General features: G+C 44.5%; 1 protein-coding gene across 11 annotated transcripts in view; it reads right to left on the reverse strand.

Annotated features, from left to right (window-relative positions):
* Positions 1-573: 573 nt before the first annotated feature.
* Positions 574-24814, reverse strand: part of COL16A1 (collagen type XVI alpha 1 chain) — an 80785-nt gene continuing 56544 nt past the window's right edge. For 6 of the 11 annotated variants that reach the window (XM_075604631.1, XM_075604641.1, XM_075604642.1 and 3 more), the window contains 33 exons: positions 24775-24801; positions 24062-24127; positions 23917-23964; positions 23485-23538; positions 18666-18710; positions 18417-18455; positions 17742-17858; positions 16132-16158; positions 15770-15850; positions 15475-15519; positions 14740-14784; positions 12894-12947; positions 12374-12427; positions 12162-12215; positions 11606-11650; positions 11459-11512; positions 11119-11154; positions 10728-10790; positions 10288-10359; positions 10147-10200; positions 9832-9876; positions 9619-9663; positions 7365-7418; positions 7210-7263; positions 7054-7104; positions 6444-6533; positions 6100-6135; positions 5688-5732; positions 5411-5599; positions 4882-4948; positions 4098-4274; positions 3731-3808; positions 574-3603 (listed from right to left, as the gene is read on the reverse strand). In XM_075604631.1, the coding sequence (XP_075460746.1) occupies positions 3407-3603; positions 3731-3808; positions 4098-4274; positions 4882-4948; positions 5411-5599; positions 5688-5732; positions 6100-6135; positions 6444-6533; positions 7054-7104; positions 7210-7263; positions 7365-7418; positions 9619-9663; positions 9832-9876; positions 10147-10200; positions 10288-10359; positions 10728-10790; positions 11119-11154; positions 11459-11512; positions 11606-11650; positions 12162-12215; positions 12374-12427; positions 12894-12947; positions 14740-14784; positions 15475-15519; positions 15770-15850; positions 16132-16158; positions 17742-17858; positions 18417-18455; positions 18666-18710; positions 23485-23538; positions 23917-23964; positions 24062-24127; positions 24775-24801 (2208 nt within the window). In that variant the 3' untranslated portion in view covers positions 574-3406. The remainder of the gene's footprint in view (positions 3604-3730; positions 3809-4097; positions 4275-4881; positions 4949-5410; positions 5600-5687; positions 5733-6099; positions 6136-6443; positions 6534-7053; positions 7105-7209; positions 7264-7364; positions 7419-9618; positions 9664-9831; positions 9877-10146; positions 10201-10287; positions 10360-10727; positions 10791-11118; positions 11155-11458; positions 11513-11605; positions 11651-12161; positions 12216-12373; positions 12428-12893; positions 12948-14739; positions 14785-15474; positions 15520-15769; positions 15851-16131; positions 16159-17741; positions 17859-18416; positions 18456-18665; positions 18711-23484; positions 23539-23916; positions 23965-24061; positions 24128-24774; positions 24802-24814) is intronic. The other 5 variants (XM_075604635.1, XM_075604633.1, XM_075604632.1 and 2 more) reach the window with 5 other exon arrangements.

Here is a 24814-nt window from a genome sequence, read left to right on the forward strand (position 1 = left end):
TTCAAACTCCATATGATTATTCAACATTCAAAACAGGAGTACAGGCAGTCCTCGGTTATCCGACATAATGCGTAACTCAAAATGGCGTTGGATAGCGAAACGTTGTAAAGCGAAACACGTTTTCCCATAGGAACACTGTTTAAATGAAAGGTTCCGTTCCTGAAGGCATTTTTAATGCTAAAATACACAAAATATTTTACGCAGGCAATAAGATATGCAGCACACACACACAGTATATGCACTATATAATTTATTATATATATAACATAATATATAATATAAAAATATAATATATTATATAGTATAATATATATATTATATACACAAACAACTTTGCAAAGCGTTGTAAGACTGTTGGATAAGCCGTTTTGGCATTGTAAAAATGAATATAAGTATGCATTGCACAGCGTTGGATAAGCCATTCGTTGTAAAACGAAGTGTTGTAAAACGAGGACTGCCTGTACCCACATTAGTGAAACATTTTTTTAGAAAGCTCTACTTGAGTTTCAGATTGTCATGAAAAGTATTTTCATTAGGAGCGACGGAAATAACGTTTCAGTTTCCATCTGGTCCTTTTCGTTGGGTTGATGATAAAAGGTCCGAATGGGATCTGAAATGCCGTTTCCTTCGCTGTTCCTAATAAAAATTCTATTCATGACACTAAATCGTATATTTTTTTTCATTTTTATTTGTTACTAATTTGGGTATTCACTGTTTTTTTTGCATTTTGAGTTACAGGAAGTGTTGCCCACACTATAAGTGGTGTAACCGACGGAAAAAATTATAATTCCCCATCTTTTTGTACCATATCATGACTATGAAATGATTAGGACTTGGTCTGGATACCGGCCGGGAGAGAGGGAGAAATCAGTTTTCTTCCACATCTTTTTTTATTTAAAGCTGGATTATTTATAACCATTTAGATATAAATACATTATTCTTTGCTTACAGTTCCGGGTTCCTTTTTCCATACAAAAATGCTGCTGCGTTTAAGTCACATGACTTCAACACTGACTGTCAGGGCAATGTGGTCGGAAATCTTTTCTATGGGGTGGGATCACCCCCTCACTGCTGAGTTCACTACAAGCCATGGGTCACAGGATCCTGTTTTACATACCCTGTGCACTGTGTAGCTATTAAGAGTACAGCTAGGATGCAACACAGGCCTTGACCATTTTAAGGCCAGAGAGGTTCATACATTGTTGATTTTCATGTTCTTCTACTGCATTGCAGGCGCCTTTCACCTCAAGCGAATTAAAATGCAACCACATTACAACAGTTCTTGGTGTAATCCATGAGGTTATCCAGCAGCCTGTGTGGGTCTGAACTGGCCTCCTTAGGACTCTCACTTAACACCTTGTTCTGTATCCTACCTTTGGATACATGCCTCGTTAATGCCCATTCTTAGTCTGCCAGAGTATGGTCATGTTTGGTAATGTGGTACTAAATTCTAACGTCCCTGTGTAGTCAGGGGAGCTGGGCATACTGGGATCTAGCTTACTCATAACCCACGTTTGTCCTTCTGGCTCAGTACTGTTTGGTGAAGTGTCAGCTTTGGCACCCGGGGAGGATTCCTAGTCAATAACAAAGACACCAGACAGGGTCACAAAGGATAAAACCCAGCTATGCTCCCTTTCTGTGGATCACTCCTACACACGGTTTCCATTTATTTACTTGTAGGATAAAGTAACTGTACAATATGTATCTGTATGTATATACATGGCAGATTGTGTGTTAACCCTTTCAGTTTCTGAAGGGTTTGAGGTCTGTAGGAGGATGTGGGGGGTTAACCATCTAAAATGCAGCTGTAATTTCATTCTGGATTCATTTAGACTGTATTGTTGTACTGTGTAAACTAGCAGAAATGCATACAAATGATAAAAGTACATTGATACTGGCAACCAGGTTCCCTCCTGCCTGCCTTTTTTCCTGGATGACAACATTTACTGTCAACAGAAGCACCAGAAGTTCAGACATGGGTTTCTCCTCCTGAACTTAGCTCTGGTTGTGAAACGAGGTGACTTGCGAGGTGAAGACGGGGTAAAGAGGCATCTAAATCTAAACACTCAGAACAGTAGAATTGCTGGGTTCTGAACGGAAAAATAGAATTTTAATGAAAACATTCTGATGGCAGTGATTGAGACTCCATGGAAATCTATCAGCTCGCCAGTGCTGGGAGTGAGGAACAGAGAGAGATTTCCTACCATCAGCCTTCAGGACTAACACCCGAGAGAGGTTCAGCAGGCCTGCAAATTATTTTTTGGATGGGAATATCTCATTGATAAAAAACATATATGCGGAAATACTGATTGTGGTTTTCCAAGCATTGGGGGTTGTTGTTTAAGGTCATTTTCAGTTTACTCCCCTATGCCTCAATCTATCAAGGTCTTTGCTCCAATATGTGCCCCATATCGGGCAGCTTGTGATTTAGGCAGTGTCAGTTTGAGGATTTACATGAGACACACAGATTATAATGATATGGTTTAAAGTACATGCCTGTGTGTGTGTCACCTGTTCTTCCCTTTGTCTGTCAAAAATCCGATGTAGTTGGGAGCAGAAAATGGCGCAAGAGCGTCAGAATAAACTTTTTTTTTGTACATTAGCTGTGAAAGGGGAAATTGAAGATCCCTGGGCGGTCCTGATAATGCTTCCCAAATCCTAAACTAAAACCCAGAGGAAGTACCCATAATGAGAATGACGATGCAGGGTAGAATTAATCATCATACAAAATAAATGTACCAACTGGGAGTAAAACATACAGGTCTGAGAGTAAAGCAGAACATGTTTCCTTGGGTGCAGTTCTGGTGCAATAAAAAATGTTTTATTTTATATCTTTAAGATAAGATTTAGAAAATACAAAATTTGCTTTGAACGAGATTATTTTGATACAACTGTTACAGCTTTTTTTGCACCAGAACTTTGCAGTTTCCATAATAAACAAGATACTTTTATAAAGATGCTCCAGTTTAGCGAGACTGCAATTTCTACAGGGAAGTCAAAGGTTCAGGCTGTAACTCAAACCATTTTGATTTGCCCGGGGAACTAGGCAAATCAGACAAAGGTTATTTCTTTTGAACCTCAATCAGTCAAGTTTCAGCTGTTCTGCCTTCGACGCAGGTCCATTTACTCCCAGATGGTGCAGAATCTCTTGAATCAATGAAATCTGCCAGCAGGATAAAACGTGTATGGGGGAGTAGAAAGGCAGAACCCCATTAAAATGAAAACAAGGGGGAAATAATATCTCCCACCTTCTGTGCCAGAGAGGCCTGCAACACGTTATGGAGCAATATGTATATATCTGTTAACGGAGCAATGAGCTGCTGGCCTCTCTGGCACTGAAGGAGGTATTAGCTCTTGGACGATGATCCAGTGGAGGGGTCGGTGAAAGGCTGAGGGTTTGGGCATTTTATCGCCCTGGCCCTTTCATGCTCTTGGACTGGTACCCGTCCATTGACATCGTGCTGTAACAGTCTGATGGGTTGCATCGTCCATCTGTGCCCCGCTGACCCGTTGTCCCAGGGGTGCCAGGGATGCCCGGGATACCTTGCTGCCCCATTGGCCCTGGGGATCCCAACTTGCCATATCCTGGAAGTCCTTGTTGCCCTGGGGGAGATAACAAGAAAAGGTGCACTGTGTTAGAACAAGAAGGAAGAGATAACCGAGTAAAGGAAGGAAAGGCGGCTGCTCTCACCCAAATAAACAGGTGTAGGGGGTAAAACGTAACGTGTACCTGGTGGACCAGGAGGACCACTGTCACCCATCATACCAATGCCGATCACACCCTTCTCTCCTTTTGCTCCAGGTTCACCTGCAAGCAGAGAAAGGGAGATGTCAACTGTCACATCTATAATGCACAGATATGTGTCATTTCTGTAACTGATTCATGGCATTTATATAATGTATTGGCAAAGACTGCATTGATACATCATTTCTACAATGCAGATAGATGTAATTTCTATACTACATATTTGTTTTCAATGCAAGCTACATGTTCTATGTAAAATACATTAATATATGATATTTGTATAACACATTGACACATGTTATGTACTTAATGATACCAGTATGTGCAATGCAAAATGACTTCCCCCACTCACCTCTCATTCCTGGGACTCCTTGCCGCCCCTCGCGTCCGATCTGCCCTGGAAGTCCTGGTGCTCCAGCGGATCCCGGTCGGCCGGGGGTCCCTTCCTTACCAGGGGGACCAGGTCTTCCGGGGGAGGAAACCATCTCGACGGGCGTCTGCATGCGAGTTGCGTAATAAGCCATCCTCTCTGTGGGAGAGACACTAATCAGTCACATAAACATATAGAACAGAATTTGAAAACCACTTGGCCCACAGTCTTCCCAGTTCTGTTGCAAATCTGTTGCAATACCTCAGACCCTATTGAATCATAGTCTTTATTTTATATTTAGGATAGCCTTATGTCTATCACAAGCACTTTTTAACTCCCTTGCTGTATTACTCTGTACCACCTCTGTTGGTAAACAATTCCATGAATCCACCACCCTTTCCATGGAAAACTTACACATTGCCCCTGAGCCTCCCACCCCCCAGCTTCAGTGCATAACCTCTTGTTCTAGCACTTCTCTTTCCCTGCACCCATGGCTCTTCCTCCTAATATACAGCAGGTCCCTGCTTACAACAAGACATCAACCAGCAGGGTAGATTTTGGGCTGTACCCCCCAAAGTAGAACTGATCCTTACTCCTCCAAAAGTTTATAAAGGACACATGAAAGATGGATGCAATTATTTTGGGTTGATAATGTTGCATTATAACAGTAACGTGCAAACAGACTAATATGATGGTGTCTACCAATGCAACGATTCCACTCAGGAGTTGGGTAACATCCAGCTGTATCACCTGGAGGCAAATTTACCATCAAAGATTCTGATCATCTCCTGTCGTATCATCCTCTTGATTTCATCATAATTGATGGCATCTGCCTGTGCAGAGAGAGAGCAGAGGGAGGTCACGGATCCATGACAGAAACCGGATAAAGGGTATCCCAGATTTTATCTCTCAATATAAATCAGGGCTGTAACACTGGGCACATTCAACTTCTTTGGGAACAGCACAGACCTGTCCTCATGCTTAGTGCTAATATGTAAAACAACAGATGAAGAGGAAAGGGGGAAGAGGGTAGGTTTGTGCCGTTCCAGGAGAAGCAAAAGCAAGAAGGATTAGTAATGAATCTCAATGCACTGCAGTCTCAACACCCTCATAAATAACATTATTTGCTGCCTCTTGTAAAGGGCATAACCTGTCTTTAAATACTAGGGCTTGTGAACCATGTGTTCAGTCAGTGGAAATACTGCAACAAAACCAGGGCTTGGAGTCACCTGAAGACTTTAGCTCATCCATACAAAGCTAACATCTATCATGCTTTGCAGGTGCCCCCTTTTTACCATAGTTCCTGGGGTTCCTGGGATTCCTGGTTCACCGGAGGGTCCTGGTGGTCCAGAAGAGCCTCTTTCTCCAGCAGGTCCTCTGGGTCCGACTATTCCCATGGATTCGCTCTTTCCGTAACCACCTGGTGTTCCTGGCCTCCCTCTCTCTCCAGGGGATCCAGTAGCGCCATTAGATCCAGCCTCGCCCTGTAACAGGAGCGGGAGAGTGGACACTCACATCTGGTGCTCATGATCCACTACATCCCAACACCCTGCAACTGAGATTTCCGCTCACCTTCTCTCCGTGAGATCCAGGAAGTCCAGGCTTTCCAGGGGGACCCTGAGGAAGGGCAGAGAGAAGGTGAGAAGTCATTGGCGTACACAGTGAGTCCCAGTGAGGAAGAGCGAAGTATGGAGAGAGAGATAGGGAGATAGAAGAGAGGCGAAGTGTGTGACAGGAAAAGAAAGAGCGAAAACCGAATGGAGAGAACAGAAAAAAAAACAGATAGAAAGATAGCTGAAAAGAGAAAGTGAAAATTAAGACAGAGGGAAAGAGAGCATGTATCACGTGAAAGACAAGGGAGCACAGGCAGAAAAGTCAGAGTAACACTCACTCATGCATCTACTTTCTGCACACTTGTACATACACACATGCACACAAGTGGTAACTGTTGTTACAGTGATAATGAAGCAGTCACATTACCCACCTCTTTACCTACAGCTCCGTCCGTTCCCATTTCACCCTGCAGAGAAAAGCAACGGGAAGCAATGAGGATCTCCACACTTCTCTACATCACATGGCATTTATTTCACAAAAGTAAGCTGTTCAGGATCACTTGGCTCCCTATAAAAAGCCCAATTGTATTTGTTCTTTAGGGGGTCCCTCAATATTCCTTAAGAGTATTTTTAGCACTCCCCTCTTGTGTGTTTCTCCTCCAGGTTTAGTACATGACATTATTTCTAATTTACAGAATATTTCACCCCTCCTATCCCTCAGTGAGACCTTTTCCTCCACCTCCCACATCCACAGTGGTCTCTGTGTGATACTCACAGCAGGTCCAGGATGTCCTGGTGATCCTGGCTCGCCTGAAAGACCCATGAGCCCGCGATCCCCCGGGGACCCACGCTCACCCTTCAGCCCCTGGAAGAAACAGAGAGAGTCTCATTTGCTTAGATTGTAACTCTCCGGGTCACTATATGCAGGCAGAACACATTCTCTACTGTCATTCACCCAAACATTCACTTTCGAGAGACTGTGTGCATGGTGAATTTTGGGTAAATTTGTGAAAGATTGTGGGCCGTATTCACTACGAAGTGCAATTCCACAAGACACCTGCTGGCCTATTGACTTGAATGGACTGTAAGTTGCCTTGTTTATGGCCCTGCACGTTTTATCCAAACTATACAAGAAGGGAAGGAATAAAACCCTTAAAGAAGAGTCTACTATGAATTTTATAAGAAAAAGTAAAAAAGACAAAAATACCCATATACAATTAAACAAAGACAGCGTGTTTTATTCACCTACTGAGACCAACACCATTTGGCAAACGTTTGACTTTCATTAAAAACTTTCGAAAACATTCACAAACTAAGCCCCCCCCCACCTTCATCCTTCATTCTGTAGCCCCCCGCCCCGTTTAAACAAGGAGGTTAAAACTTACGAGTCCGGGAAGTCCCGCAGAACCTGGTTGTCCTGCACTTCCTGGTAAGCCCTAAAAGGAAGAGACAACGAATGAGAGCAGGAGAAAGTCTGCATGTATCACGTAGGATCCAGGAATCCAACCACTCTGTCCCGTCCCGTCCCCCACCTAACTTACCATGTGCCCTGGGGGTCCTGAACGGCCCTGAGGCCCCATGGGACCTGGATCTCCCTGAGAGAAGAAAGGAGGAAGTGAGAGAGGGGTAGGTAGGGGAGAAGGGGTACGCTGTAGCTTTCTTCAGCAGTGAGGGGTTTAAATGAAACTTGTCTTACCTCTGCACCCGGCCGTCCAGTACTACCCTGGGGCCCTGCGGGGCCACAATCCCCCTGTGATAATGAGAATCATCCATTATGATTTAGCTTATAGGCCATACAGTGCTCAATGGGATTTATATGGTCACCAAAACACAACAATGTACATTGTGCTAAACTAAGAACCAGCCAGTAGAATAGTACGTGTAACATTCATATCTAATTACATAGGGGTGGATCTTCGTGACGTTATTGCCATTTAACGTATCGATATCCATAATACGTATCCCCAAAGGGGATGTGGTACGATACCCTCGTATTTATCGCTAATTTTTTTTCAAATATTTTTTATTAGGCATACTTACATTGAACAGACATGGTATTTTAGCCTTAGCCTAATACAGAGTTTTTTTCTTTTTAACATAAGGAAGATAGAGTAGAATAGAACAGACCTTCGCCTCTTAGGGCGAGGCCTCTAGTCCACTTGATGGACCGAAGGAAGAGAGACGAGAATAAGAGCAGAAAAGGCGAGGAAGGGACGAGGCAAGGCGGGGAGAGGGGGGGGGGCAGTAACCGGGTAGGGGGGGGGGTGCCCCCCAATCCCACCACCAGATACTAACACAGCATCCATCGTCTCGGAGGCCCGAATTGCCTCCTCTTTCAACTAGGGGGGTCTTTACCTAGTTTGTAAGATCAGCCCATGTTCCCATGTTTTATAGAAGGCTGTTGTAGATCTTTTAGAAAAGCCGACAACTTTTCCATGAGCATTACCTCATTAATCCTTTTTTTTTATCATTTGCTTGGAGGGGGGTGTTCATCGCTAATTTTTAACGGACCTTGGGCTTATTCATATGCGAATCATATGGTAATGAGCAGTTTACCTAACAATGGAGATCCTCAGACCTCAGTTCATGTTCGTGCATGGGAATAATGTCACAATATTTAAGACCTTCAAAGAGCTTCCCAGACCCAGATTACCATTGCTTTGGGGGGAGGCGGGGAAGCCTAAAAGCAATATACTGAGTATAGAACGTAACCCTTTCATTACACAAAGTTACATGTGTCATACAAAGATATGCATTATGGATCATATAAATGTCTAAATCGGATCATAAACTATATTATGTTTTTAGTGATTAAAGTGATACGTTTATGTGATCTAATATGGTATATACTGTAGTCATGACTGTATTAAGTATGGGAGTACAATAATGTTTATCCATACTTATCTCTCCAATAATAATTCATAAATAACTTTTAATAATGTACAAAGAAGCTAGAGAGGTCTGACTCTGAGAACCCTGAAGGCCTTTTTGGGTTCCCTTAGAAACTCGTAGATATTTAGTTTAGTTTAGTATAATATAGTTCAGTCTCTATTCTTAGCCTAAATTCTTTGGAATTTTTAGGAATCGTTGAAAACCTTTGTATAAAAGTGAGAGAGGTTTTCTTGGTCAGAAAAAAGATAATGTTATAATGTTCTAAACGAATAAGCTTATTCTGTGGTCTAATATCTGTATGTTATGTACTGTCATAGTTACTATGCTGCCCCCTCCCCTTTTTTTACCTGTTCTGTATCCCCCCCACCCCCCCGCTGAAAATGGAATAAAGGTTATGTTTAAAAAATGTTAAATAATGTAGAAAGAAATTAAATGAAGGAAGGACACTATAAATTACGATTTTTTTTTAAAGCAGTAAAAAAAAATACAGTTATCCCCATTATAGCAATAATTATAGCAATAATTGCATTAGCTTTACGTAATACACGTAACTAATGCGTTTTTTACGCATGTGTTAATTAACGTGACTTAAAGCTTTTCCAATGCACATGTCCATTGTTAACATGCTTTGCTCCATGAAGATCCCCGTTTATAGCACTGCTACTTTTATTAACGGGCGTAATTTTTGCATCTCATTAGCTTTGAAGTTACCCGTTAAAATGAAGAAAAATAATGTCCGTTCCTGATTTCGGGAACTATCGTTATTTACGCAAAAAAAGTAACAGCCTTATGTGGATCTACCCCATAAAGCTCATATCCCAGCATAAATGCAAAGAAAGCAATGATAACATTTCACACTGTATACATGTTGCTCTAACATATAATGGAGAGTCAGCTATGATGATAGAAAACAGTGTACACACGTACAAGTGGCCATAACAATGTTTTTCACACAATGACTGCTCCCTAATGTGGAGAGCTGTAACTGACCACTCATAGGGTATAAAGAGGCAGCAACGCCCTGACACTGCCTTCTCCTCTCCCATAAAGCTTCTTACCTTGGCCCCTGGTAGGCCGGGATGTCCTGATTTCCCTTTAAAGCCCTGCAGGAAAAACAGAGCGTTTGTGAGACAGAGAGTGGACTGGAGAGCTAACGAGACCCCCCAAACCCAGAGACCACGCTGGTCACCTAACGAGACCATCTTCTTAAAACACATAGAACCGGTTGGCATCTGCCAAGACTCTCCCCAAACCCTGCAGCCCTTACTCACCGGGATACCCTTGTGGCCGGGGGGTCCAGCAACACCGTTATCTCCCTGGGGAAGGAAAACAAGACAGAGTGGGCACATGACATAGGACACAAAGGGTTAATGTGGTGAAGTAGTGTGAACAGGAAATACCCTGAAAATGATCATGCTGGGATATATATCAGTACTGAGCATAACCACACAAACCACCAGTGTGTGTGTGTTGGGACTTCCTTAGGTTTAGAATGTGTATAGAGAAACTTGGGATGATTATATAGTATCCCCTGCCCCTGTATATGGAGTTCACACACATTTCCCAATTAGTGATGTGATACATACTCTTAGTCCAGGTTTCCCATCCTTCCCGTCCAGTCCCTCAATTCCAGGCGGGCCCTGCAGGATCAGAGAGAGGTGGTGGCTTTGTAAAATACCCAAATGTGTTCTCTAGTTGTAGCTCGTCCCCAATAGGGCTACACTTACTTGTATGCCGGGGGGTCCAGGAGGTCCAGAGGAGCCCGTCATTCCTGGAGAGCCACGCGGTCCCTCAATGCCCTGTGCAGGGCAACAAGACATATCAGCCCACGCAGGATTGGAAGTGATGGGGAAATGGGGGAGGGCTAAGACTTCCTATCTCAGAGGAGCTTCTATAGCAAATATTATCTCCTATTGCTCAATATAATTGCTCCCTATAATTACTCCTATTACTCCCTATAACTCCTACTATAACCGCTCCCGATAACTCATCCTATTTCTCCACCTAACTACTCCCTTTATTGCTCCTGTTGCTTTATATAACCAAACCATGTAACTCGTATTACTCCACATAACCGCTCCCTATAACTCCTTACATTGCTACATATACCCACTCTCTATTACTCCTCCCCTAAACAACCCAACCTGTGAAGCACCTGACCTCTCACCTTCTCAGCGGTGGGTCCAGGGGGACCTGCTGGGCCAGGCTTTCCTTGAAATCCGGGCGGCCCCTGAGACAAGAACACAGGTATAAACATTCCCCATCCTAAGACTTGCCAATGAGAGATCATCACTGGGATGTCAGCCACTATAATAAGATCTATAGCACCTGTACTGTTTAGAGGATCAACCAATATCTGTACAGATCTGTTCTGGGATCTATAGCATCTACAAAACAGCACTGCTCTTATAAACATTGCACTATTAGGCTGCTACAAAGACTCCAACCCAATAGTATAAATGTCGCATGCTCCAGAGCACAGAATATTACACAGATAACTTTTTCCCAACAACCCTAACAATCTCTGTTTAGGGCAGGCAACAAATTATGATACTCACCGCAGATCCGGGGAAACCTGGTGGACCCTGAAATCCCTGGAGGAAGAGAGAAGCAAGAGATGACTGCTGGCTCTGGTGGCCATTAATATATACACAGTGACGGTCATGGGACAGGGCCTTCTCATTATGACTGGAACTGGCACATTGTGTCCTTGGCTATTAGGTTCTTTAGGTCTCATACGGTCTTTATTATTACCATATCTCTATGGTTATACAGTATCTAGTCTATGGATGACTTAATATTCATGTCAAATAATGAGAAAAAGCAACTGTATACACTTTCCCCAGAAAAGCCAGGCCGCTTTGTAGAGTTTTACTGTTTATTAGGGTAGCTCCTCACCTGATCGCCCTTCTCTCCGGAACTCCCTAGGGCACCACGTTCTCCCCTGGGACCCTGTGCAGATAGGGGGCAAGACAGGCAGTGTCAGACAGAGGCTGAGAGGGAAGGAGGGGGTATGCAACAAGAAGGAGGAGTAAAGAAACTTACCGAAGGGCCAGCGGAACCAGGCATGCCAGACATGCCAGGGGGGCCCTACCGAAGCAAGAGGAGAGAATCAACGAGGTAGCCTAATATTTGCACAGTGAATTCATTCTTCAGGTGCACTTCTTGTAATAAGTCTTCAGGATACTATAATTGCTGGTGCCCCAATGACTGATGAAAGAATATAAAGAGTATGGCACTACAGACTTTAAAACAGCCAAAATACCAACATTTTGGCAACATAGTGGAGCATTTATCAAGGGGATAAAGGCTACTTAGCTATGCAGCCGAAATGTTGGTATTTTAGCTAATAAAATACCTGACAATACTCACTGGTATGGCTGTGCTCTACTAGAATAAAAGCACAGTACCACCACTTATGTAACCGGCCGATACTCAGCTGACCTTTCCCATCTCCAATTAAAGTTGAAGTTTGGTTCAATGATCTTCATCTAAATCCCCCAAATCAGGCGTGTAGATTGCGGGATATAAACAGTATCACCTCCTATGTAAACTCATTATTACTTCCTACCCTCCCTACCACCCCAGGCTCTCAGCTCACCGACTCCCCCTTTTCTCCCGACGGTCCTGTGTATCCTCGCTCTCCTTTACTGCCCTGGAAGAGAGTGAAACACAGAGGCTCAGCATGTGCAGCCACCCCAGGGGTGCAGGTAATTGAAGAGCATGCACCTGTAGAATTACTATTCCCTTCCCAACATCTTCCCAAACACCCCAAGATCATTTGCAGTAGGTACCCCTAAATCTTGGACTTACAGGCAGGCCAGGTGGTCCCATTGTACCGGGGTACCCAGGAAGGCCAGGGGGTCCCTGTAAAAAAAAGAAAAGGTTTCTTACAATAATTGTTTTTTATTCCTTATATCCACCGTGTTTAGAAATACATTCTGATTTATAATGTTAAACGTCCTAATATTTCCACAAGACAAAGCATTACAGTTCATTCTCACCGATCCACTAAACATGCTTTTTATCCAAATATTGCTATGTCCTTAGCTCATCATTGTTGTATACATTTTGGAATCCTTTCCTACTATAACATGGGTTGGTCAGGTTCTGAAACTAAAGAAAAATATGTATTTTGTGCAACATATAACCCCCCCAAAAAATCATAAAATGAACAATTTGCAGATTTCTGCCCATGCGTCTGACAGATGTGCCCCTCTTTTCAAATACTTTGAACCCAACCTCTTTCCACCCCACATCTGCATAAGGTTTCTCCCAGTCTCTGTGACCTCCTGCGTCCTCTATCCCCCCAGTGCAGCCCCTCATGTCTTACCAACTCCCCCTTCGATCCGTGAGGCCCGGATGGTCCCCGCTCCCCTTGCAGACCCTTGGAAGATGAAAAGGAAAAAGTTAAGTGGAGGCAATAGTTACTCAGGGGGTGAACTCCATGCTTTGGAGTTCTGGCCCCTGCTAGTGAGGGAAGAGAGGTGCTCATTCCATTGCTTGATAGAAACAGGAAGGTCCCCTTATTTCAGGTGAAAGCTGGGGGCTGTGCTCTTATCCTGACACTTTGGGGGTTATTCATTAAGCTGTGACAGTGCCAATCAGGGCACTATCGCATGGAATCACCCGCTGAAGTCAACATTTCTGCAGTTTAATATAAAAACACAAACTGCCGGGGGTGGGGGGGAACACAATCTGATTTTCTGTCACATTAAAGATGGTTGCCTCCACGTTAAACTAATTTGAATGTCACAGTTCCAGAGCTGTGATGTGTTTGTGTATACGAGCCACCGGGAACCACAAGGGGAGTAGAGATAAGTAGTGGGTATCACATTATTACCACAGCAAGCTCTGGATTACACATCTCAGTCCTACTATTTACAATTATTAATATCAGAGAAACACAAGCCAATTGTAAGGAGTGATTATAAGTTGCAGAAAGTGCACAAAACAGATTTGTAGCTGATGTGTAAGAGCTAAGGCAACGCCAACCCAAAATGAGTGATACGGAGATCGAGGGATGTGTATCAAGCTATGCTCGGCTCACACTGCTACCAGAACGGACATTAAATGACTTTGTATCACTGTATCACAGCCTTTGCATCAGTTGTGGCTGCTTTTGCATTTGTGAGTCATATGCACAATGGTTTTATGGACCAACTGGAGCCATTATGAAATGTATCATTTACTTTATTTCTGGGTGTCATTTTCCTCTCTGTATATAGCATCAGAGCCTGTGCTAACCGTGTCTACTTAAAACCCCTGGATCAGGTATTAAGCATTATCCCCGGTGGGAGGGACAGTGACGGCTTTCTTGCAAACTCTCTGCTTGATACAGACCCCTGAGATCCAGTGCGTGCCTAAATTAGATGTTACACCACAGTGAGCAGAGGGGGGAACCCGCTCACCAAACACAGAAGCAACACAGGCAGGTGCGGTGACAGGTAGCACGGAGGACATGTGATTTTGACCAAAACATGGGGAGGAGTGGCTCACACGACACGCAACACGCGAGGAAAGAATAATACTTGTAGATCGAGGACAGTTATAACATGACAGTGATGTAAGATGCGGGGAGGGGATGGGGAACAGTGGAAACCTTGTGTACTGAAACCTCCTTCTCTTTGGAAAAGGCTGAGGTACACTGCAGGAGGAAAAAGACTGGTCTGTCTATGTAATTACTAACCTGCATATGCTTGTGAATATGTGCATATCTTTATATGTGTAATACTAACAGTGTGTGTATTTACAGTGCTTGTGTATCTGTGCTACTATAGACAGCTGCACTATCTTTCTCAGCTATGAATATACAGTGACTGGAAGGCACAGGTTACACTTTTCCCTTACACTCTGGGGTGAGGTTGTGAGTTAATGTGCGGGGCACACAAGCAGAGGATGTGGAAACACAGCTGGAGGTTTTCAACACACAGAGGGTGAGAATTCAGGCACATACAGTAGAGGAGTGAAGTTTGTGTCACAGGGGGTGAGACTCTGGGCACATAAGGGGTGAGACTCTGGGTACAAAGGGGGTGAGGTTTGGGGGTGCATCGAGTGTGGCACAAGTCGTGCGTCTATTGGCACACAATGGGTGATGTTATGGGGCACACAAGGAGAGGATAAGTACATAACGTCACAGGGGAGCCAGAGAAAGCGAGTAGGCGGGGGAAGGTTCTTACAGGTAATCCGGGGGTGCCAGGAGAGCCTGGGAAACCTGAGGGGCCCTGAGGGAAGAAACAGGGGATATCACAATCTGGGAGAAGGATGAACGAGGGAACACCGTGTCCAAGAGAGGAAGGGAGGGGATGATCCTCTGCTGCTAGGGTAGGGGAGGGCATATCAACATTGTTATTATCATTATAATTAATCAATATTGTTATAATTTAGAACTTTGCTGAGCTTTGAAAGGTCAAGGCACCTTCTCACGCAGAGGAGATAATACTGACTATGTGAGAAGGTTCCAGTGTTTCCCTGTTCTCTGAATAAAATGCAGATGTGTAAATTCCGACTCTGGGCAGAATTTACATCCTGGAATAGAGTTAAACAACGTTGATAATTTCCTCAGAGGGGTTAAATCCATCACATGGAAAGGCAGTGTTTGGAAGGGAGGGTAGGGGGAGTTGTGTAATGCACTACAACTCACGGGATGCAATAAATAAAGCAGATTACACACGTGTGATGTCACCACTGCTGGGTCTAAGTCCCAATGGCTGCCCCCATCAAAATAAAAGAATGAAATACCCTATTTTTTTTTTAATGTTTGTTGATATGGTTTGATAGGTACAGGGGGGGCGCTTAGAGACAGGAGCTGCTTGGTGTCACTGTTCCATCTGTTCTTCAGGGTGATAGAACAACGAAAGGGGGACTTCTGCAGCAGAGGGGTCCTGGGGAGGAGGGGGCAGGGGGATACTTACAGCTGGTCCTGGAGCTCCGGGAAATCCTCGTACACCTGGGTGGCCCTGCAGGGGAGGCACAGAAATGTAAGTATGACTGACAATGAGACATCACAGTTTGCTCATCATGGTAAGGGGACAGCTACTGTCTGGCCTTAGTCAAACCTCCTCTCCAGCTCTGCCACTGCAGGTCCTGGGACAAGGGATTTATCCCTAATTTAGACATTGTTTAAGAATCTCTCCGGATACTGATGAAGTTTTCAGTGTGAATACTGGGCTCATATTGGTGCTGCTTCTTATTGAGCTGTGTCCTCACCTCTTCTCCCTTCTGCCCGGGTAATCCTGGGACTCCTGGGTGCCCTGGTCCCCCTGCACAGCCACGGTCAGGCTCATCTCCCTGGGGAAATGAAAGGGACACAAGTAGGGGAAGGCTGTGACACAGTAAATCAGGAGGGCTCAGGGCAAGTTGGTGGGTTTTAAGTTACTGATTGGTGCGGGGATAGTGTCACCATTCAGGTGATAGGGGCACAGCACAGGGGTGAGGTATCACAAAAGAGCTGATGGCATTACACAGAAGGTGGCAGTGTCATACAGGGGGGTAGAAACATCAGTCAGTGACTTGGGGGATCAATCACAGGGTGGGCAAACCAAGTTTGTTTATCATGCAAACTCACTCACCACTTCATCCTCCTTCCCAGATAGGCACTGCGGGCACAGGGTGGGGTATAAAAATCACATATATAGACATGGTATAGAGGAAATCCTGTTATATTGTTCCCCTAAACAATGTGTCCCATTATAATTCGGAATATCACAGAGTCAGGATTCAATGGCAGTGACTGGACAACATATCACAATATATCCCAACTTAAGACACGATAACGAACAATGAAGCTGCTCCATCTGTATTATAAATATAAGTAGCTAATCCACAAGGCTGAATTTTATGGATAGAGACCTGTCTTTCAACTATGACTACTGTGTTCCAATGTTACACAGCCTTTTCCAGTGGGCCAATGGCACAGTCTTGTTACACAGTCTTGTTACAATGTTACACAGTCTTGTTAAAAGATCCAATGTTGCACAGCCTCTGTTACAATGTTACACAACTTATTGTTACAGTGTTAAAGGGTTTTGTGTCAATGTTGCACAGCAGTTGTGGCAAGGCCGCCTTTAAAGCTGCAGTTCAAGCAATATCCTACATGTGTTTTTTTTAAATAAATCAGTTCTGTACTATGAGGAAAAAAATTGAAGACATTTTTAATTTATTCTAATGTAACAAGCATTTTTGTTTCTATAGATACCATTTACAAAGTCACACCCGCTTCCTCTTCTGAGACAGACTCTGGCTCTTGAGCGTTGCCCTCTCTCTAGCAGTGCACCAATTGTATCTAGCGCCTGCCTGGTCACATGATCTTTCACACAGAACTTTGCATCCTGGCTACTCTTGTGCAACCCTAACAGGGAATTAAATAACTCCCGATTCGGAGATCGATTACAGGAGAACGGATCGATCTGCAGCTCAGATAATCACCTGTCAGTGTGCAGACTGTATTGAAGCACATATTGAATGGGCAAAAAAAATAAAATAAATTTAAACGGCAGCTTGAACTGCAGCTTTAAAATATTTGCACCGCCTCTGGCACAATAAGCTGTAGCCTTTGTAGCATTGTTATGTCGCTTCTGGTAAATTGATGTGCAACTTCTGTTACATTGTTGCATATTCTCTGTCACATTCTTACACCGCGCTCGGTTATTATGTTGCAAGCCTTTCTTGCATTGTTACACAGTCTCTGTTACATTGTTACACCCCCTCTGTTAGCATTTCACAAGCCTTTGTTAAATACAGTACACAGCCATTGTTACACTGTCTATCATATTGCTACACCGCCTGTTACCATGTTGCACAGCCTTTGTTGCATTGTTACACTGTCTGTCATATTGTTACACCGCCTGTTACCATGTTGCACAGCCTTTGTTGCATTGTTACACTGTCTGTCATATTGTTACACCGCTGTTATCATGTTGCACAGCCTTTGTTACATTGTTACACTGTCTGTCATATTGTTACACCGCCTGGTACCATGTTGCACAGCCTTTGTTACATTGTTACACTGTGTGTCATATTGTTACGCCGCCTGTTACCATGTTGCACAGCCTTTGTTACATTGTTACACTGTGTGTCATATTGTTACACCGCCTGTTACCATGTTGCACAGCCTTTGTTACTTTGTTACACAGCTTCTGTCACAATGTTACACAGCCTCTGTTATAAAGTAGCTCCATACCCTCTCACAGTCCTCTGTGTCGTGATTCCCACGTTGGCCTCTCTCTCCCTTTTCTCCTTTCATAGCACTTGGAGATGGCTGAGAACTTTGCCCATTTGCACAGTCCTTGCAAATATTCTGTACAAAGCAGGTGGATATGTGATAAAGTAATTCAAACACCTCAATCTCCCCCCAACCTCATCATCTGAATCATCCCTGGTAAAGGGAAAGGCAGCTCTATCCAACCTCCCCCCCCTTTCAATGTATTTTCTATTTCCCTTACACTAGTCACCTTAACAAATGTAAAATAAACAATTTATAGTCAAAGTCTGATTGTTTTGTGGTGTTATAATTTCCCTTCCTCTATTCAGATCATCTTTTCATATTCATATATTCAAGGCTCTCTTTTAGGGGTTAATTCACTAAGGTGCATTCGTGCCAATGTACAGTATACTCCCATTCTGAAGTTGGTGCCTGATTTTCCATAACAAAAGGAAACCCCCCTTCAAGTAAATGGGAATTTCCATCGGCATTGACACACGTTTGTGAATCCCGGCATTAGTCTTTGCGTGTGTCCCTTCTCTTCCCCCCTGTGACATGTCCAAGGTCCAAAGGAGATGACACAAGGAGTCCCAGTAATACAGTAAACAACTGTTTCTCTCATAGTCCGCTATCTGGCCCCTATTACATCCTTACCTTCAGGATAGTAATGTTGCTTTCTGAAGCCAGCGGTCCCTGTAAAAGAGGGAGGGGTGTTAGGTGACCTTAGGGTGCACCCAAGTGCACAGGGGACACACACAGTTGCACAGTGACCCTGCAAAGCGACAAGGAGGACAGCAGGGAGAGGGTGCGTACGTCTCACAGCTGCTTTCCTGCCCTGATGCGACAGGGGTAGGGGGAACACAGTGATAACACAGCAGAAGCACACCAGCACTCTGTACCTACCAGCTCTCCTGGTGGTCCTGGCAGGCCATTGTGTCCGGGAAAACCCTACAGCCAAGGAGAAAACCTGGGACTAAAGCATCTGCCTGAGGTCCGTCTGTCTCACTGCACGGTGTTCCTCTCACACCCACACATCGCTGCGCTTCTCTCCCAACCACTTCAGTGCCAGAGGGGCTCGCAATGCACCGTGTCAGAAAGGGGTAAATTGCGATCTACAAACCATCCTTTTATTTACCCCATTTCAACACTGTCACTTTCCCCACCTCTCTTTCTAACTCACTCTACCCCCTCTACTCTTAGTACAAAGCCCTAGTAGCCGCATCAGTCCTGGAGGAATGTACATTTGTTGTAGCTTGTGATTCTTTATAGGGACCAAGACTAGTTCTTGGTAAATTAAATTACAATGCACAGAGCTTTCTGAACCTCATAGGTTTGTTTTTGAAGTGTACTGTTCTTGGTTCTTTAACTGCCTCTCATCCCTTCTCTCACTCCTTTTTTCTCTATCTTCTAACCTTTTTCCACTCCCTCTATGTGTTCTGACCTCACCTCCTTCCAAGTTACACTTTTCTTTCCACCATATTTATTATTCCTCTAACTCCATTCATATATCTGCATCTCTCCTTCCTTCTCCACTTCTCAGTTCACATGAGCTTCTTTCCTATCTGTGCCCTTTAACGCTGCAATACAACCTGCACTAAAACACACCCCTACTTATCCCCCTCACACATTCTCTTTCTTTCAATTCTAGTCCACCTCTAATTTCTACATGGTCTCATCCTCGCCTCCCATATCCAACGTGTCCTCCTTGTGGTGTCAACCCCTCTAACTTTATACCCATCCCGTCAACCTCCCCCTCTCTGTACCAGATTTGTTCTCCTCTCCCTCTCCATGTGGTGGTTATCTATCACCCACATACTTCTACTCATCCCCCTGTCTTTCTACCTGGACTGTGAATCCTGGCTCTCCTTTCTCTCCCCAACTCCCCTTCTCTTCTCCTTTGAGACTTCAATTGCCATATTGATGACCCTGCTCTCCCTTGAAATTCCCACATTCTCTAACCTCCTCTTTTGGCCTTCCCCAATGTACTGCAACCAGCACCCACAAGGATGGCCACTACCTGGATCTGGTTTTCACATAAAATGGATTGCTCTCTGATTTCTCAATTTTCCCCGTTCCTCTCTCTGACCATCAGATGAGATATCTGATATACTCTCTATTTCAGTATTCCTCTCCTTTTCACGTCCCTCTGCCGCTCATTTCTGCAGAGACCGGCGTTCGATTAATCTACTGGATCTTAACTCCACTTGGTGCTCCTCCCTCTCTTTTCTGCTACAGACTGACAACCTGGTCATGAACTACAACTCTGCCCTATCCTCCTGTCTTGAACTACATGCCCGTCTTTTTCTGTGCCATTCTCACCCGTTTTACACGCATGCTGCGTTCCTGCACTTGCTCCTCTGATCACCTCTGGAGAAAATCTCATACTCTCACAGACTTCCTCCACTACAAATTGAGACTAACCTGTTTCAATTCTGCCCTCTCCGAGGCTAATCAAACCTACTTTTTTTCATTAATCAACACTCACAAGTCTAAGCATCACCGCCTCTTCTCTGTCTTTGACTCTCTGCTCAGACCACCATCAGTTACCCGTTTTTCTTCCTCTATTTCATCTCAGGACTATGCTGACTATTTCAAGAAAAAGGTGGATTTCATTAGTCAAGGTATCCCCTGTGTATGTTACTCATATTCTACACCTCTTCCCAACTCTCCTCCTGCCCTACTTGACTCTTTTCCCTCTGTCACAGAGGAGAAAGTGTTGGTGCTAACCTCTCCCTCTACCACAGCCTCTTGACCCCATTCCCTTCCATCTCCTCAAACCTCTCGCTCCAATTCTAATCCCTACATTAACACATATTTTCAAACTCTACTCTGGTACCTTTCCCACTTTCTTCAAGCATGTAACAGTTAAAAAGTAAAAAAAAAGACTAATGGAAAATAAGTGTTTTTGTACAAGAGCAATGCTTTGCAAAAAAAAACAGCAAGCTTGACCCTAATTGTCTCTGTAACTATCACACTGTCTCCCTCCTGCCTTTTGCCTCTAAACTCCTTGAACATCCTTCACATTCCCCATATCCGTTACAAAGCTCTATCCTGGATCTCCTCTTACCTCTCCCATTGTACTTACAGTGTCTCGTTTGCTAACACCTCCTACTCCTCTGTCGACCTGTCTGTGTCGATCTCTGCAGGCTTATCCCAGGGCTCTGTCCTAGGACCTCTTCACTTTCTCTATACAAACTCTCTCTAGGTGACCTTATCACATTTCTTGGGTTCAAATATCACCTCTATGCTGATGACACACCCCTGACCTTACACCTGCTGTACAGACCAACGTCTTTGAATGTCTCTCAGCTATATCAAAGACAGAGCTCCTCAGACTTTTCCCAAGCCTGGCCCTACTACCCCCTTCTCCATTACTATTGGCAGCACTATCATACACCCAGTATCAGAAGCATGGTGCCTAGATGTCACATTTGACTCCTCCCTCACATTCTCCTCTCACATTCACAATGTAGCTAAAACCTGTAATTTTTTCCTCTGTAACATTGCAAACATACGCCCTTTCTGCTGTTGCTCTAATACTAAAACGCAAGCACAGTCCCACATACTGTCAGATCTCGACAATTGTAACCTAGTACTGTCCTTCCTGCCTTCCACCTGTCTCACCTCCAATCTGTCCTAAACTCTTCTGCTAAAATCAATTTACTCTTTCCTAAATCTGTCTCAGCGTCTCTCCTGCTGAAATCCTTCTCCTGGCTTCCTGTTAAATCCCATATTACTTACAAACTTCTCCTCTCATTTAAGGCTATACATTCCTTGGCCCCTCCTTACATCTCAGCCCTAATTTCTCGCTACACACCTGCCTGACTCTTGATTCCTGCTCAAGGATGTCTTCCGTCTTCCCCTTTTTTATCTGAAGCCCTCTCCCGCCTAAAACCTTTTTCACTGACTGCCCCACACCTCTCGAATGCCCTTCCCCTCAATATCTGACTAGCACCCTCTCTCTCCCCCATCTTAGGTCCATATTGAAATACACCTCTTTAATTAAGCATTTGTGAGCTACGCTGGCTGATACTATATATCTCGTATGCACTTACCATGATCCGTTGCAGGCGCACTTACCATAATCCTATGCCCTCCTACTCTCTCTAAGTTCTCCCCACTTACCACTTAGATTGTAAGCTCTTCAGGGCAGGGACTCCTTTTCCTGTCTTCTTTTATGTCATGCGTATTACTGCTGCAAAGCGCTATGTACATGGATGGCACTATATAACTACAGATATACCTTCTGTAATGCCCCTACAGGTGGCCACAACAGCAATTGGCCAAGGTTCTCTGGAGCTAACCATTTGAAGCCGCATTAGGCCATGCTGTGTGTGTGAGGACATGGTATCTGCTACTCACAGACAGTGAGGTGAGCTCCTCACTCACAGGCCGTTTATCTCACATGGGAAATCCCATTAACAATACAGTATGTAGCAGGGCAAACAGACTGAAGAACCAGCTCAGTGAGTAAATACACTGACTGATAACAATGATATTGATTTTGAAGCAGGGGAACCCGGTTCGAATCCTGGTGTCAGCTCCTTGGGCAACTCACTTTATCTCCCTGTGCCTCAGGCACTTAAATCATAGATAACAAATTCATCTGGGCAGGGAATGCGCCTGTAACATTCCTATGTACTGCGCACTGTACTGTAATTGTGACGCGCTTTGAGTCCCATTGGGAGAAAAGTGCTATATGAAATAAAGTTATATGTTATTATAATAATAAAGTTTTCATTATTCCCTTTTCATTGCTCATGGGCTTGGACACAGTACGGTTCATGGTTATAGCCCCGAGCCCAACCCTGAAATCTGAGTGCTCATTGCGGTGACTTCTAGACAGCACAGGAGTCACGTTATTACAAGAGTGACACCCTCAACCTCTTCAACGTGAGACCCCCAGCATCAAGCCGAGAGGCCTAAGAGAGAAGTGTGATCACTCGCGTGAAACCCTTCTTTACCAGAAGACCCCGCAACGCGTTGCAAGCAGTGTACCTGTAACACACAGAGCAATGTATTGCGGATCACTGTGCGTGTGGTACTAGGAAGAGGAATTATACAATGTAACTCTCAACGCTGTTTCTTACACGTAAATACTCTGGCGCACTTATTTACCAACGTCTACCACAGGGGAGCGCAATCTTTTTTTCCTGCTCCCTCCTGCTGGCTGTTCCCCTATCTGCTCGCCCCCCGAACTCCCCTTACCTCGGCTCCGGCGGCTGGGCGTCATGACGTCACGTCACATGACCTTGCGGCATCATTTGATGCCGTGTTGCCATGGCGATGCGTCTCCAGAAACCGTCTGAGCCAAGGTAAGTGCAGTTTACCAGAGGCCTTCGCTGCTTCCCAAACACTTAATTTAAGTGCCTACGGGAAACGCGCGGGGCCTCTGAAAACCCCGCGCCCTCCCGCAGACAATCTCACGCCCCCCAGTTTGCACTCGGCTGGTCTACCAGATGCAAACACAGAGCAAGAAAATAGCACCTGATTTATCAAAGAAAACCATCGCAGTGCTGTTTTATGTTAAATAAATAACTCCCTCTGGTTTGTAACTGCGCGAAAGGGGGCCCATCTACCCAGTGGGGGCACCTGAGGGCACACCCCTCATTGGCTCAAGTAGCAGGCTTCTAACTCTATGAAGATAAGGTGACGGGGGGAGGCGTGGTGAGGGGGTGCTCATGATGCGACTCTCCACCTTAAAAATGAGAACACTGCTCACCTGGTGACCGGGTAAGCCTGGTGGTCCTGGAGGGCCCGGGGGGCCAGGCAGTCCCTGAAACAAAGGGACACAGATCTTTTACGTCATAAAGAAGGGATGTGGAGGTTTCAAATAGGTAGACAGGTGGAGGAAAATAAGAGAGAGAGAGAAATGATTAAAGGTAGAATAAGTGATAGGGAATATTAGAGAGAGAGAGGGAGAGTGATGGAGAGGAAGTGAGAGAGTAATAGAGGATAGATACAAAGATAAACAAGCCTATGTATTGTAAGAAGACAGCGACAGGAAGAGAGGAATCCTGAGATTTTCATTTAGGAGGTGAATAGGCATAGAGAAGTAAGGGAAAGGGGGGGGGTGTAAGAGAAGTATGGAGAAGAGAGAGAAACACTGGAAGCAGAGAGCTGCATGAAAAGAAAGCTGAAGCATGAAACCAACCTGAATCCCCAATTGCCACTGTTCTCCATTCCACCCCTCTGGAGCCCCCTGAAACACCAAGAGAAGCAGTGAGAGAGAGAGGGGGACAGAGCCACACGCACCGTGAGAGCTGAAGGAGGGGGAAGGGGGGGGGGGGGATACTTACAGGTCCGCCTAAAAGGTTGGGATCCATCCAAGGTCCTGGAGGACAGGAGCAAACCCCAGGATCTCCCTGTAATGAAGCAAACAGCTGAGCACCAAAACCAAGAACTTAAACACTCAAGGGAGTTATGGGTGAAAAGACTGGATGGATCCTTGCTGTCTGGTACTGGGTCACCCTGCATTGGGAGGGACAGGCTGCATGGGCCATGTCTGCCCGTGTCACCGCCACGCGGCAGTAGGACGCACAAATCCCATTGATCGTAGGTCCCTCCTGTGTCCGTACTGTTGGTGTTACTTTAGGGCCTATGCTCTAAGCGTTGCAAAAAGGGTTTTGTGGCGCACAATTTGAGACGTAAATCTAATTTTAACTATTGGTTGTGTGCGCCTACGTACTAAGCTGAAATGTCTCAAAATGCTTTAAATTTAAAACAAATAGACACAATTCTGTTTTAATTAACATTTTATCAACTAGGTATTCAATATGACGTGTCAAAAATCATTTCAAACAACAAATTAGGCGTCATATGTATGCAGTCTTCATACATACAATGCACACTTTATGAAGGTTTGTATTACTTTTTAGCACCAAACCAATGTATATATAATCTTGGTACATAGGCCTTTTGTATTCATATTGTCTATGTCACTTTATCTCCATATTGTCTGTTAATTTGTCTCTATATTGTCCTATAGACAAACGCACACTAACACACTTACACTGCCACCTTTGTCTCCTTTCTCACCCTGTAGGGACAGA

The sequence above is a fragment of the Ascaphus truei genome, chromosome 6, assembly GCF_040206685.1.
Source record: "Ascaphus truei isolate aAscTru1 chromosome 6, aAscTru1.hap1, whole genome shotgun sequence".
NCBI classification, from domain to species: domain Eukaryota; kingdom Metazoa; phylum Chordata; class Amphibia; order Anura; family Ascaphidae; genus Ascaphus; species Ascaphus truei.